At 37.0% G+C, this 16,218-nt stretch overlaps 1 protein-coding gene across 1 annotated transcript in view; it reads right to left on the reverse strand.

Moving 5' to 3' along the window:
• The window catches only part of tenm1 (teneurin transmembrane protein 1), a gene marked incomplete at its 5' end in the record, with an annotated part of 116,118 nt that extends 100,835 nt beyond the window's left edge, over positions 1 to 15,283 (reverse strand). The window contains 2 exons of the mRNA XM_079417973.1: positions 7,504 to 7,767; positions 15,076 to 15,283. Of these exons, the coding sequence (XP_079274099.1) occupies positions 7,504 to 7,767; positions 15,076 to 15,283 (472 nt within the window). The remainder of the gene's footprint in view (positions 1 to 7,503; positions 7,768 to 15,075) is intronic.
• Between the last annotated feature and the right edge of the window lie 935 nt (positions 15,284 to 16,218).

Below are 16,218 nucleotides of genomic sequence, written 5' to 3' on the forward strand. Positions count from 1 at the left end.
GTGCACTGCTTTGCTAAGATGAACAGTGGTCTCTCTCACCGACTGGCCAACACGATTCAAAATGCTCAATCGGCCAAAAAGCCATCAACGGGGTCTGACTAGTGCAGACAGTGCAGCACACCCTGAGAAAAACTAGGCTGAAAGGCGCCCAATGTCTGCCTTACTTTATGCAACAGACGTTCTTTGGCTTGGTGTGAAACGGTACTAGGAATATCAATTACAACACCTGGTCCTAATGAGTGACGTTAAACAATCCAGTCCACAGATGCATGTTGAAAGTGTCAGTTACGTGAAGGCGCACGAAAATGAGTGTTAAATAAACACCTTCCATTCCACTTAAAATTCCATCAATTACCTTTCATCATAAAAAGATGCTTTAGAACCAAATAATGAAAATATAAAATTTGGAATAAACATGTATTTGAATTTTTAAATTCATATTATTTTAAACGTAATTTCACCAACTTCTAGATCAGGGGTGCCCAAACTCGGTCCTGGAGGGCCGGTGTCCGACACAGTTTAGCTCCAATCCTAATTAAACACACCTGAACTAGCTAATCTAGGCATGCTGGAAACTTCCAGGCAGGTGTTTTGAGGCAAGTTTGAGCTAAACTCTGCAGGACACTGGCCCTCCAGGACCGAGTTTGGGCACCCCTGTTCTAGATGTACTGGTCATCTGGTCTTGTAAATGTTGCATAGCATGAATAATCACCCCACACAAAATAAGTCTTCTAATGTAAATCTGATGAATTGAAACCAATAATTTGTAAAATAACAATATTCCGACACATTTTGTAATGAAGCCATATGTATACAGTATAATATCACACTCACACACACACACACACACACACACATCCCTGCACAAATGGACAAAGACATGCATACAGAACAGACACATAGTGTATGCGTCACACGCGTTAAAAGAAAAAGAGGCAGGTTGAGAGAAGAGGGGTCTCAAGAGCTGACAACTTGCCTAACAATGAAAGACTCCCACCTACCAGCGCTCTGCCTTCTGCCTGCCAGCTCTATGGTGAATAAAATTTGACTCTTACTTTTACTTTATCTGGATTCAAATTCACTCATATGTATAACTCGCATTTACGATTGTTGTTATTTTTGTTATATTAATATTATTTTGTATATTTATTCCTATCCACACATATGCATCACATTTATTTATTACTGTTATCATTCCCCCTAATAATGCTTTTTCCATTGTTCTTTATTCTAACTAGTGCTTTGGCCAAACAAATATGCCATTATTTGTCACGCCAATAAAACACATCGTAACACTGAAAGGAAGGCAGAGTGAGTGGAAGGCAGAAAGAAATAGAAAAAAGGAGCCTTGGGGAGAGTAAAAAATGCTAATGTAAAAAGTACAAACTGTACCAGTAGCAGATGCTGAGAGGGAAAGGATAGAATAAAAGAAAGAGAGGGAGAGATAACTAAGCGGTGTCTGAATGGAAATGGACAGAATGCAGAGCAGAGGGACGATGCGGAGAGAAACACAGATAAACAGATTGTGTGAGCGAATAAAGAGAGCATTTTTAAAACCGGTGTCTTAAAACACACACATATGTGTGACAGAGGGAGAGAGCGAAAAAGAGAGATGGAAAATCTCTCCCTCTCGATTTATTACATTTCCTCCTTCTGAAATGACAGGAGTAATTTTAAAATGTCTCATCGTGCCACCCTTCAGCACACAGACACCTACACGCATGTGGAAGAGAACAGTTCATAAGGGATTGTTTCAGAGACTGTTCTCCAGATTAAAGCCGCAAAAAAACTCATTAAAACTGACACTAAATGAGACTTCAAGTAGGAGCGTCGGCCGTGTAAACATCAGCCAAATTACACAGGTACCAAAAACCCTACTTCTAAAATAGTTCACAGCTGCATATCTCCTCTATAATAATAAAGTTCTTCTCCTCAGCAAATACACTCGGCGTACAAGTTTGAGCAGCGAGCGTGCTCAAAAAGATCATTACGGGTGCCGGATGATTAAAAGGCGGCGTCATTAGGAAAGATATCATTAAAACAGAGAGGACGGGCTGCTACAAACCACATGTGTTCAATTATTGGGCTGAAGAGGTGCAGTGCTACAAACACGCTCGCTGAAGGTTCAACTCAATTTTCTGTTTTTAATCATGAAAGCTTCGGTGGAGCTCAGACAGCCCTCCAGCCTGGAAAAACACCTATCAAACTTCCACAATTCCACTTTTTTCTGAAGAAGGTAATAAAGTCTTGATGTATATGTGAGGGAAACTGCATTAACTGTGGCCCGGCACCCTGGAGCAAATAAATGCACGAGTATAAAATGTTTGGACAGCTCGAACGGCATCTGATTAGGCACGTTTGTTGCTGCCACTAAGAGCCGTCGCTTCGTTGTCCTCCTGCTCCTTCGTGTAGTATAAATAAGCTCACCTAAAGTGCGAGTAAACAAGAAAACTACATAGTGCCTTCATTATCGTACACTAAACCATCTATTCTGTGGTTTTGCTTTATCAAATTGAGAATAGTCTATAAAACTAAGTGATGAAAAACAAAAACCTCCCTAACGTTAAAAAAAGGAAAGAGCCGGGTAATCTGCTCTTGTACCGTGTATTTTATGTAAGGAACAATGATGCTACTTGAAAATTTGATTTGAAACAATTTTCATTTTTTAAATCATTCTGTTCTCCCTCTTTTTTTATTAAACTCACTGGTAATTGTGTTACAAGCCCAGATGCTTAACTGTAAGTATGCCGCCATCCGTTCTATTCGAAAATCCTTTTAATGGTTCTCAGACTTTAGCCCTCTCATAAATCTCTGTGTGCCCAAGAGATTATTCTCCAGACTGGAGCGTTAGATTGTCTGCTGCAGGCCTTGTCATCGCTTGGAGTTAAAAAAAAACAAACAAAAAAAAACACTAAGGAAGATTTAAATCTGTGATTAAGCACCTACAAGACTGAACTATGAGCAATATGGCTGTTAACGCATTTTATTAATGTGCCTTTGACTTTAGCCAGCAAGCACAAAGAGCTCTAACACATCTCATTCCGTCGTGGTCACCTTATAACCCACATCATCTCATCTGTTGCTTTTATGAGTGGTTCTGGGGCAAGTGACCCAGAATGTTCAGAAAGAAAAAAAATGATCCATTTCCTGCTCCTCTGAAGGGCATATAGATTAATAATGTCAGCCGCGTCAGATGGGGCCACTCAGACTATCTTTTCAGTTATAGAGAATAAATTCTCTTCCGTTTTCATGTTTGACACACATTTCTGCTGCTACATAAAGAGCTAGAGATGTTTTGAAAGCATCTAATAATGCGTTCATAATAACACAGCAACTGTTACCTCTTAAATACGTGCACGTAGTCCGAGTTTTATCGGCCATCTCTCAGAGGAGCAGGAAACATCACATCTTTGCAACCGTAAACTCCTGCTCCTCATACACCCATCTCTCTCTCTCTCTCTCTCTCTCTCTCTGATGGTACGACAGCTCTGATGGCTGAACTTTAAATGACAGAGATGAAATTAATTCATAGGTGAAAATCCATCATTTCAGATCCGGAATCTGTGCCACCTACAAGCATAAAGAATTAATAGAGTAATCTTACTGCGAGGCAGAGAGAGAGAGAGAGGGAGGAAGGAAGGGAGAGAGGTCATTTTATTCTAATTTGTACCTCTGACAATTTCCTGTCAGAGGATAAAGCAACACAAATAAATAAATAATCAAATATATAAAAAATTAATAAATGAAAGAACGGAACAAATAAAAGCATATTTCTGTCTGAATATGAAATGAAGGCCTGTTCCACTGCTATTAAATGAGAAGATGAAAAGCGAGCGAGAGAGAAGAAAAAAAGTGTTTTTTTTTCTTTCTATCTCCGTGTTTTCTGTATTCATAAGCGTTAGTGGGAGCCATAATTCAGTACAGAGGGGAGGTGTGATTGCGGTGTGGGGGGCATGACTACATGGGCAACTTATTTGCTGAGATGTGTGTGTCTGTGTGTTGCTGTAGGCAAAGCCACTATGGCAGAAAACTGCTCTGTTAGTGTAGTATAGTGAAAAATAATTACTGTTAAAGTTGCATAGAACACACACACACACACACAGGCTATCTGTGAGTGCTTTAGTGGTTCAGTGACTTCACATATACAGAGACAGACAAACACACACACACACACACACACAAATGTTCTGGAATGACGGTGTTGGTAAGACACTAGAGTGCCTGCTTTGAGACTTGAAAGCCCAATGCTTTTACACACTGCTGTCTTGAGGATTGACTGTTACATGAGCTAATCTATCTCTCACAAGAAACACACACGCGCACAAAAAAGTGTGGTGAATGGCTGCTCCCTCATGCTCAATTTGTACCACAGATGTATAGTTTTTCAATTCCTCCAGACATTCACTGGATTAATTGTATTATTGTCTGATAATTGTACATCCTGCTTTCGCGTATCTGTCTCAATTCCGTCACCTTTGACTTTCATTATAATCTCATTTTACCATTTCAAGACTCTGTAAATTAAAAACCTTTAGCATGATAATGAATTTACTGCGGCTGTGTAATCTGCAGTCTGCTGTCATTTCAAGACGAACAAACTGCAGCATTTATTGGCATTGGAGCCGTGACACTGACTGAACTGAAAAGACTCTTTTAGCACCTGCGATGGCTGGCGATCTCCAGAGACCCGGGAACACAGGTGCTGCGAGCTCTTATAAAAGTCGTCTCGAATCTACAGTATACAGCGAGCTAACATGCGAGCGGATGGTGTGAAATGCAGGTATACCATTGAGTGCTGTGTTGAAGCTAAATTAGTAAATTAGCATGTCTTACTGGGGGTCTCTCTGGAAACATTTTGGGGAAAATGTGACAGTTCTAGTAGTGCAAAATCAGGCAATGCAGCAGAATATCTGAATATATGCATGCATGCTTTCCCGGTTATTATTTTTTAACCTTTTTTCCTCTGCTTCCACATGGTTGTCTACACCTCATGAGAAACAGTGTAATTGGCTTCATGAGCTCAGTCTGAACGGCTACAGCGCATTTCACTGACAGCGTCAATGGAGAAGCTTGATATTAAAAACCCTGTGAACTGACCCAGGATTTCGTGATATTTAAAATAAATTAAGCTTCCTTCTCCTACCTGTTAAGCACACACAGAGGCACGCACACAATGCAGTGTGGCCTTAATGCGCCTGTCCAGCCTTTGCAATTAATTTTCATTTGCATCTATTGAATCAGGAAAAATTAATTAGATCTCTCTGGACACAAAGATGGTATCCATACCACATCCATCTTTCTGTGTGAGAGCGAGAGAGCATGTTCGCTGCCCACTCAGAAGGAAGCCAAACATGATTCACTTGAAAAGATTCTTTGAGGCCGATGTAAGTCTAGATGAAAAACAATTTGTGAAGGTTCTTATAATTCAATATGCCAGTGCTTTCTTAAAGGGACATATCATGTAACAGTTTTGTGCTTTTATAACATTAGCCAAGTTTTTTTTTTTTCAATGCATTTAGTTTAGCGTTTGCAAATCAGTTATAATCGGTTAACCTGCATGTGAAATAAGTAACTTCAGGGTTCCAGTTTGGCAGTCTTGTCTAATATAGCTGGCACTGCTCTATCCTTCAATTACAGTCTTTTTGTAAAGCCTGCATTACGTTGTATCAATGTCTGGAAACAATCCATGCAGACAGTCGTGTCTGAAAGACGCAATAAACTGGTAAAAATTTCCTACAGCTAGTATAAATTTCGAATGGGCTCTATTGTGATTACGCTACTTGTCTTTAATATGCTTGATAACTGTCTGTACTTTTGTATGACTAGTATTACTTTTTGTAACAACCTTTGAAACGCAATTGGCAGCGAAAGAGAACTCATTTCGCTATTTGTGCGTGCTGTCTGAAAGACTTTAAAATCAGTCATTTTTGCCACTTAACACCTGTATGTGTCAAAATGCCCATCTTTGCAAACATCCTCATAAACAGTCATTTAGATCTTAAATGAAAGCAAAGAGCTGAGAAAGAAAACGTGTAACAGTATATTGAATAAGGGCAGCTCTTAAAGTGACAGCAGTCTAATATTCCTGCTGTCTGTCATTTATTTTAATCAAACAACAAAAGAGAGAAAATCTCTCACTGCTCTTGACTAAATCACTTTTGTAACATTAATACGCAAAAAGATCTATTCAATTTACACAGTGAAGAATATGCAGTGTTTTTATACATTTGATTTCTTTATACAATGTATGTAGCATTTCCTATTTATTTGTTCTACTGTAGTTTTTTGTCCTATCGCTTGTTATTAGTTTCTTATTCTTATTTAATCACTGACTGTTTACTTGTCTTCAGTATTAAACATTTTAATATCATAAAGACTTTATTTAAAGCACAAATAACTATATTGTGATATATATTGTTACCGTGGAATAAAATGACTCATATCATGATATAAGATTTTGGTCAGGTCGCCCACCCCTTTTTCACCCTAAAATAAAAAAATTCTGTTATTCACCCTTATGTCGTTCAAAACCTGAATTGACCACTTACACATTCCAATGTGTTGACGAGAGTAAATTAATGACCATTTTTATTTTTAAGTGAACTAAGTGAAGACTGACTGGAGACCATGTTAAAAACAAACTTCAGAGACTTTGTCCTAATGTTGGTAAGGCTACGCAGAACAATGAGAGTATATCTGCACAGTAGGCTGTAAAAAAAGTAACTCCATGTTTTCCATGATACGACAATTATTTAGCACTTAACTAATTGATATAACACTGTTTTAGCATTATCGTACTGTCAGCGCTCACATTTGAATTTATATTCTCGGCAGGCGCTTTCTTATCAAAGCGACTTTGATAAGACAGCGCATACATTATGTGCGTGGAAGAGAGATGCAAAGCAAAAAGGCAGATAGCGGATCCGAGTCAAGTACTACAGTTGAAGACAAAAACACTACAAGCACCCACCCTGATGTGCGTGGAAGGACTGTGGAGAAAACTCTAGATCTGGAGAAGTAGGAAACCTTTTGTGTGGAGAGATGAAAGCGCTACATGACCAGATGTACCAAATCATCACCAAGACAATGGCCTGTTCCCGCAGAGGTCAATCAAATACAACCTTATGTAAGTGTGTTTAACAATAACATAACCTTAATATGTGTGTGTGTGTGTGTGTGTATGAGTGTGAGATAATGGAGTGTAGTTTACAGACCGAAGTAGTTATTAGTGCACCGCATAAATATTGCATCACTGAGTAGCGTAGAGAAAGTGGTGTGTGTGCAGCAAGACTAGGAAGTCTGTTTAACTGCGTGTGTATCTCCCTCTGCGGCAACTCTCATTAAAATTGTAAAGTCATACACTGATGAGGGCACTCTAGAGTTACCGCACACACGCAAGCACAAGAATGAAATATTATAACATCATCACCACCATCATAATCTGGCTGACCTACAAAAAATGTGTAATAATATAATATGTAATAATATGAGATGATCTTGTACCGTTCTCTGGCTCAGACTTGCGCTCTTGTTCTGTATCAGTGAGGGACAGGACAGAGTTCGCTCGGCTTGATAGGCAGGAACTGTGTTCTGACTTCACTTCCTGCATCCACAACCGCAGGGCATGGTCAGGGGAGGCGCCGCCCTCGGATTCGGGATCAGAAGGGACACCTGCAGACACGCCTCCAGGGTAAGCGAGCTCCTGATTGGCCGCATGAAGTTCGGTCTGGAAATCAGGGAACCTGGTCTGGGAGGGGTCCGAGAAATCTGTGAAAATGAGAAAGAGAAAGGAATAAATTAATAAAATGTACTGCACAAATCAAAGTTTTAGTACACACACACATAGGCTAGTGGATTAGAGTTCAGTGCTGGAGCTGTGTACTGACTGCTGAGATTTCTGGAGCCTGGCTGAGAAACAATTTTGTTCTCTCTTCGGAGATGGAGAATGGCTTATAAAACCTCAAATAAATATTTAACAAAAAGAATTCTGCTTTCAACTGCACAAAATGTGAAAACCATTTAAATTCCCCCAAGAATCTCAGAGAGTGTAGGAGACATATGGGTTTACACATATGCACACTCATACACAGAATCTCAATGTGTATGTGTACTAGCACTACTTTTTTTCTCATTTTTAGGCTTAACGTACATCAACTCACTCTAGCATGCACACACAAATCATATTCTCTAAAGATTCTCTGAAGTAGCTTTATTGGCATGGTTAAAAAAAGTTTTAGATTGTCAAAAGCATTGATAACATTTAGCGACAGATATACAATACAGTTTCAAAATTTGGGGTCAGTAAGATATATTTATTTTTTTAATTTATAGTTTATATATAGATCTAATTTATGGTATTTTTTACTAGTCATTTTTGGAAAAAAAAAGTCTTATGCTTTTTTAAAATCAAAAATTACACTTTAAAATAACTTTTTTCTATTTAAATATATTTTAAAATGTGATAGTAATGCTGCTTTTCCAGCATCGTTACTCAAGTCTTCAGTGTCACATGATCCTTCAGAAATTATTATTTTTATATGAAACTAAAAGAGAAATGTTATCAAACAAAGAGAACATTTAATGAGATTTTACCCCACAACATCCGCCGAGTGTTTGAAATAATGTCATTTTGTGACCTGGTGTTGCTTCTTATTACAGAATGAGGCAAATCATATTATAAATGTTATGAAAATATATGAAAACTTTCTGATCATTATCAGAATGTTGAAAACTGTTGTGCTGCTTAATATTTTTGTGAAATCAATGACTATTCAATGAGCATTCTTTAATTAATAGAATGTTCAAATTAATACATTTATTTGAAAAATATTTATGTAACATTATAAAGGTCCCTTAAGATCAATTTATTATTTTATTTTTTTTATCTTAAGGGACCTTTATAATGTTACAAAAATATGTTCTAATATTTTTCAAATACTTATTTGAAAAATATTTATATAAACTTTTTATATTTTTCAAATATATTTTTTTTTAAAACAGCAAGAGTCTAAATTGACATATTAATTTCTTTAAAAAAAATAAAAAAAAACGGACCCCAGAATTTTGAATGGTAGTGCACATCATTTTTTGAAAAAGAAACGAAACAAAAACTCTCGCTGTCATTCTTTTTTTTTTTTTTCATCCAGTCCCTTTTCAACTCATCTGCTCCCATTTCCTCTTCTCTTCTTTTCTCATCTCATCACATCCTGATTGGCCTTTTTGGACTAGTTAGGGAAATACACTTTGAGCAAGTGTATGTACATACATGTAGCATACTACAATCTCTCTCTCTAATTTCTCTCAATCTCTTTTCATCTTGTGCTGCCTCTTCTTATTTTGTGTCATTTCTTTTCTTCCTACCTCCTTTTATCCCTTCATCTCATCTCATTTCTTCTCTTGGCCTTAAATATTCTCTTCTTTTCACATTTCTTCTCTTCATTTATTCAGGTAAAGATGATGGGCTCTTAATGGACTTTTCTGGAAGCGTGTAGCACTAAGTGTGTGTACAGGAAGTGTGATTTTTCAGACCTGTGTGTGCGTGTGAGAAGTGAGCTCTTTACTCAAGTGTCCTTAAGAATCCTCTCCTCTACCTCTCTGACTCCTGTCTCCGTGGCGACCCCTCTCACTGCTCTGCCTGCTCTAATCATCTCAGTACTAATTGCTCACGATGCACTTCTCCGTCCTTCACTGAGAACATGACCCCCTGCTTCTCGGCCTGACCCACACACACACACACACACACACACACGCACACACACACACACACTCGACAACGAGCAGACACGGATGGAAAAAGCTAGGGTATAAGGAATGATTGAAAGACCTTTCTTTACATCTCTTTCCATTTCTCCTTCCTTTCTCTCTCTCTGTCTCCATTTCCATCTCTCTCTATCCCTCTCTCTCTTTGTAAAGCTGTTTCCGTGGTAACTGGAATGGAATGTTTGCATGTACCATTTGAATAATTCCATTGAGGAAACAAAAAGCCTCACTGTAACCTGCTCAACCACCGCCTTCTGTATGTATATAAATTCACGAATATCCTGTATGCATGTATACATGTATCTCTCCGAGGTTGGCCATCATGTATCCTGATGTTGGACCCTTACAGATGAAAAATAAAATTCAGTGCTGAGGGTAGTCTACAAGTAAGTTCGAAAAAGCTAGACATTTCTTGAATCACAGCAAAATGAATGGGCATTTCAACCTTTTGCATGTCCATTGAGTTTTATTTTCAGTATTTCAGTTGATCACTTTCAAAAGAAACCCACATAGGCCATGCATTATTATTTTTCTGTATTTTTTGTTGTTGTTGAGAAAACAAGTAAATAAATATAATGTATGCCATTTGGATAACATCATTTATTATTAAGTATATATTTTTATTATCTATAATTTAATCATACATATTTAATGATGTATATAATACATAATAGATCATCTTTCAGAAGTTTTTAATATTATTAATGTAATTTAGATTTTTAATCAAAAACAATTTATATATACCCCAAATGTATCTGTTTAGGAGGCTGAAGGGTTCAACAGAACTAAGTTCAGCAAGAATAAAAATGAAAGGGAACATTGCTTGTGTGTATTCTTTAGTTGTGGGGAATCCTTTAATTAATGGAAATATTCCACCCTTGGGAAAAAATGTCTCCATGAATGTAGAATATCAAAGGCAGAAGAATAAAGGGTGAAATAAATTATATTATTAAAATTATTTTAAAATTTTAATTGTAAATCATTATTCAAAAGTAAAACACACATCCCATTATTATTTAATGACAATAGTGTTTGATGCTTGGTGTGTGTGCGTGTGCATGTTTATGTGGTTTATGAGGACACAAATTTGTATAATGACATGGGTATGACAGAGGTATTACAATATGAAGGTGGTTTATGAGGACACTGCCTATGTCCCCGTAATTCAAAAGGCTTAAAAAACATACTAAATGGTGTTTTTTTGAAAATCTAAAAATGCACAAAATCTCCTGTGAGGGCTAAGTTTAGGTGTAGGGTTGGTGTAGGGCAATAGCACACACAGTTTGTTCAGTATAAAAACCATTACGCCTATGGAGAGTCCCCATAAACCACAAAAACCAACATGCGTGTGTGTGTGTGTGTGTGTGTGTGTGTCAGTTGATGACTCATTTCATTTTACAGTCAGTGTTTTCAAAGAATCCTGTTCCTCACTAAGGAATAATGCCATATAATCACTTTCATTAAAGCAACCATCAACAACAACAAGCAAAACAACTCTGGAACTATGATCTCTTTTAGATAATGCAGCCTTTCATGCAATATCAGATGCTTATGATTACAGCTCCAGTGCCCATCGACTAAATGTAGAGGGACATTAATTATGGGTCAGCATTTAATGCGGTCTCTCTTACTCAAGCAAGTTTACAAAACACAAGTAAGTTACTGTACGTATTAAACTATATACCACAACAATTCTATTCTTATTTTTTTGTGTTTTGAAAATTAAAAATAACACACTATTAGTTGCTTTATTTTTATTAGTTATTGCCATAATCTCTTTCTTGAATAACTTTAATTTGCGAGATTACAGTAAGACTATTTAAAAAACAAAAACAACAGTTTATTCAGAAAGGATGCAGTGATTTGATCAAAAGTCATTTATAATGTTACAAAAGATTCACATTTCATATAAATGCTGTCCTTTTACATTTTTTATTGATCAAAGAATTCACACTATCTATTTATAGATAGCACAGCAGCACAATGTTTTCAAAATTAATTTATAATAAGAAGAAATGTTTCTTGAACAACAAATCAGCATATTACAATGATTTCTGAATGATCCTGTGACACTTATTAGAATACAGTAGGCTGAGCGATTTTTCAGATTTTATCGATTAATTTGAATTTAATGTTTTTGCCATAATTACATTTTTTAGAAATTGAGGAATCGCAATTTTGAATAGAAATATGACTAAAAATTAAGAATTAGACACTTTGACAATAGACTTGGTCTGTGTCGCGTCATAGCTGTGTGGGCGGAGTCGGCGTGGGGGACCCAGAATGGTCTACATAAAATCATTTCTGCCGCTCGACAGAGCAAGATAGGTTGAAAAACTGAGCCGTATTGGGTTGGACTGTCCGTACGTATCTGTGACTGGCGAAACGAACCAACAGAATGGCCAGAGGTGTCGTTTCCCGACACTTTTTGTTATCTGATTGAGTCTCCAGGCAAGAGACTGCTTACTACAAGCCTATATGTGACAGCTTGTGAAAGTAAACATTTGTTGTATTGTTTATTGTTTTGCTTAATTTTAATAAAGTGATAAAGACTAGAGTAAAAGCCTGTCATTCTTTTTATTGATATATTAAAAAGAATTTTAACATTGACAAAACATAGGTAACATTAAAGGTCTACTGAATTGCCTTGAAATGCACAGCATTATGTGGTGTGTGCTAAACGTATAGCCTAATAATTTTTACAAATACACGCCTTAAAATAAAAAGATATAAAATGTAGGGCCGGGACTTTAACGCGTTAATTTAGATGAATTAATTACACAAAAATAACGCGTTAAATTTTTTTAACGCATTTTAATCGCACTTATTTTTGCACCGCGGAACGTTTCTCACTGGATGAGTTTCGGCGGACCGATTATACTGGAGCACCAACTAGCGTTCAGGCTGTTTAAGAACGGACTTGCGTTCTCGTGGAGACCGGTCTTGCCAAGCTTCCTTGGAAGAACGAACTCGGAATGACGCGAGAACACAGAACGCACACTTATGAGAACTGAGATGTACTGCATTCCTGCTTAACTGACCGCATAGTCTCAGCATAAGCAGCGACCAATGAACAATAAATATTACAAAATGTCATAACTTATTAAAACATTTCATACTATTATAGATATTACTTTAATATAATTGTATTGTTTTATTTTACAGCGTTATATGTTTTACTGTTAAGATTTATTTTAATATGCCAATAAAAATGCAGACTTTCTCCGGGTCTTATAACTTTATTAAAATTAACCAAAACAAAACGATAAATGTTTACTTTCAACTTGAAGAGCCGTTAAGTATTTGTGAGAGCGACTTTAAAGCTTACAGGCTTCCGTACACCGGCCACCCACAGCGTTTTCTGGGATTTCTAACGGCTCGATTCTCTCAAGTCTGCACTGGATGCATCCTCAGTTTCAAGAACATATCCGGGCACTTTCATGCATCCTCTGTACTTGCGTTCTTGAGAATTGGAACTGAACTTCGACGGTTAATGATGACGTAGAACGAGAACACAAGGACGCAAGATCGCTGAAGAACGCATATTGAGAAACAGCCAAAAACAAACCACAGTGAACATGGACAAAGAAGCTGATGAGACCGCTTTGGTTGGCCCTGTGGATGGGAAATTTAAAAATCCATGTGAAAAAAACTTACTTCTCACTGTTCTCAGGTCAAATATTTATATGCGATTAAAATGCGATTAATTTCGATTAATTAATTACAAAGCCTCTAATTAATTAGATTAATTTTTTTAATCGAGTCCTGGCCCTAATAAAATTACATGAAAATATCCATTACGAAAATGAACAAACAAACAAAACAAACATGGCTACTATAGGTAAACCATAGTTAAAAACAAATTAAACATATTTTGCTACACTAACCATAGTTTAACCATGGTATTTGTAGTAAAACTGTGGTTATAGGCCACAACTGGTAATAAAAACACCCAAAAAACACGGTTAGCATACTATAACCTACTTTTACTATAGTAATACCATTGTTAATTTGTATAATATAGTTAGAGAACTCATTCCTATGCCCTAATCCTTTCAAAGTGTTTACCCTCCGGAGTGAGAGCTTCGAAGGGTTGAAGGGTGTAGGGGACTAAACAACTGTTTCTTGAACAATTGCATCATTATACGGAGGCAACTTCATCATGCAAAGAATCAGCGCAAAGGATCATGGGGGCCCGCAGTGTCCATCAGTTGTACCCTTCGAAATCCTTCATTCCGAAAGGCCCTTTAAGGTGGCTAATTTTGAGCACTTCGGTTTGGAATGACACTTCAATATGGCGGCCATGATTGTTTTCACTGCGAAGTGCCCTTCGGAGGGCAATATATCCCATTTGGAACGCACCGTATATGCCAAAGATAACAGTAAAAAAGAACGATCCAATCGCATGTCGGCGCACGTGATTAACTGCTCACGAGTGACGTGCTCATATCGCTAGTCGCCATTCACACAGAATGCGCTTTGGTGTTGACAAAGATGCGCCACGGGCAGTGGAATAGCAAAAACACAAGAAGATGGTAGTGAAATTCTTTAACTTCAGTGCCGCGTTTTTAGAATGCCGTTTCATGCACGAGACGCTGCAAGAGATGCAAGTGCCACCGTCAAACACGTCCATGTTTACATAGAAAAAACAATGGAAAAGCAGTGCAAGTGAATTGGAAACCTGTAACTACTACTGTATGCCTGATATTTCATATTTGCATCATGGTGACAGGCTGAAAGCTGCTGTTGTTTTTACAGAACATTTATAGTTAATAACAGTTTACTGGTGCTATCCCTTCAGTCATTCTGAAATTGACTTCTGAGACTTTTTAAAAGCATTTTCCTTGTATTATTTAGGAGTATATAATATGTATAAGACAAGTTTGTACAAGATTTAGTTGTACTTCATGCATCTTTTCTGCAAAGATATTTAACAAGTTGATTTGTAAAATGTATTTGAATATTGACATAATGTTGACAACTTCATGTGTGGTGCACTTGGAATAGAATGTTCTTTAACTAGTGGGTTAATAAAGAAAAAGTTACTTGAATCATGTTGTAGATACATTTTGAAGTTGTCTAGTTAAAAATAATTTAAAAATCAAGAATCGGTCGAATGTTCTGAAAAAAAATCAAGATTGAAATTTTTTGCCATATCGCCCAGCCCTAGAATACAGTTATTATAAATAAAAAAAATAAAAGTTATTTTAAACATATGACATTCTTTACATTTTAAAAAAAAATTAGTTCTACATTTTTAAAATTTACTTAAAAAAAAAATTATATTCTGAATGGCACACAAACAGAAGGTCCTACCTCTCTGAGGCTGCTCCAAGGGTTTCCTGCGGACTTTGTGGCTGTTGTAGGTGAATCTGCGGTCAGGCTCATAATCGGTGCGGGTGTGCGCATCTCTGTAGTGTTTGTGATGAAGGTTGGTACCATCCTCTTCTTCAGATGAGCTAGAGTAACTGAGCTCCAGGCCGGGGTGGGGTCGTGCCAGAGATTGGTACAGCTTCTCGTCCATCTCTGCTTACTTTCACAATATCACACACACACACACACACACACTCAGTAATCTAAAAAACTCACTCAAAGCACACTGCACACACACAAAGAACAAAAAAAGAACAGAACAGAGGCGATGAAACAGAAAACAAACAACAGCAGTTCAAATGTACTCTAAACTTTCATTTCAGTGGTGCAATTTTTTTGTAACACGATACATGAAACAGCTTGAGAACAAACGGCTGCTCCGTAGAAATACATTTAAAGTGGCATGAAGGACAAAACAAAACAAAACAGAAACACTTTCCAAAACCGCCCCCATGTTTTAGCCAAACATTCATCGACCACCAAGAAAAGAGAGAAGGTCTCAGAGGACAAATGAAAGAGAAGAGGGAGAGATAGAGAGAACGATAGATGGAGGTTGAGATGAAGAGATAAAGAGATGCTTAGATAGAGGAAAAGAGAGGAGATAAAAAGGGTGAAAGAACGAAACAAACTCAAGAGTTATACATACGTCCGGTAATGAAGCCAATTAAATCATGAAATTAACTTGTCTCACTGTACAGTACACCAGTCAATAGATTCAAATAATTCATTAGGATTCATGTCTTTTTTGTAGCAGTTAACCTAATCAATCTTACATTGTGAATTAGCTGAAATTTAGCTCTAAATAAATCCATATCGAATTCCTTTGACAGTGGCGTACATACAGTTTTAATGCATTGAGTTCTTCTAAAGAAAGAATGCAAAATGATATCTAACAAATTTGATTTAATTATGTTGTAACAGTCATCTGGTGCTCCTCTCATTAGAGACCATTATTGCTTTTTAATGACCAATCTTGATTATTGGTGCTGCAACAAACAATTGATACTGAAAATAATAATGCCAATAATAACCCTAATGTAAAAATTGATAATCAATAATGAAAATAACTAAAGAATTCCTTTATCA

This window comes from Barbus barbus (assembly GCF_936440315.1).
Source record: "Barbus barbus genome assembly, chromosome: 6".
NCBI classification, from domain to species: Eukaryota; Metazoa; Chordata; class Actinopteri; order Cypriniformes; family Cyprinidae; genus Barbus; species Barbus barbus.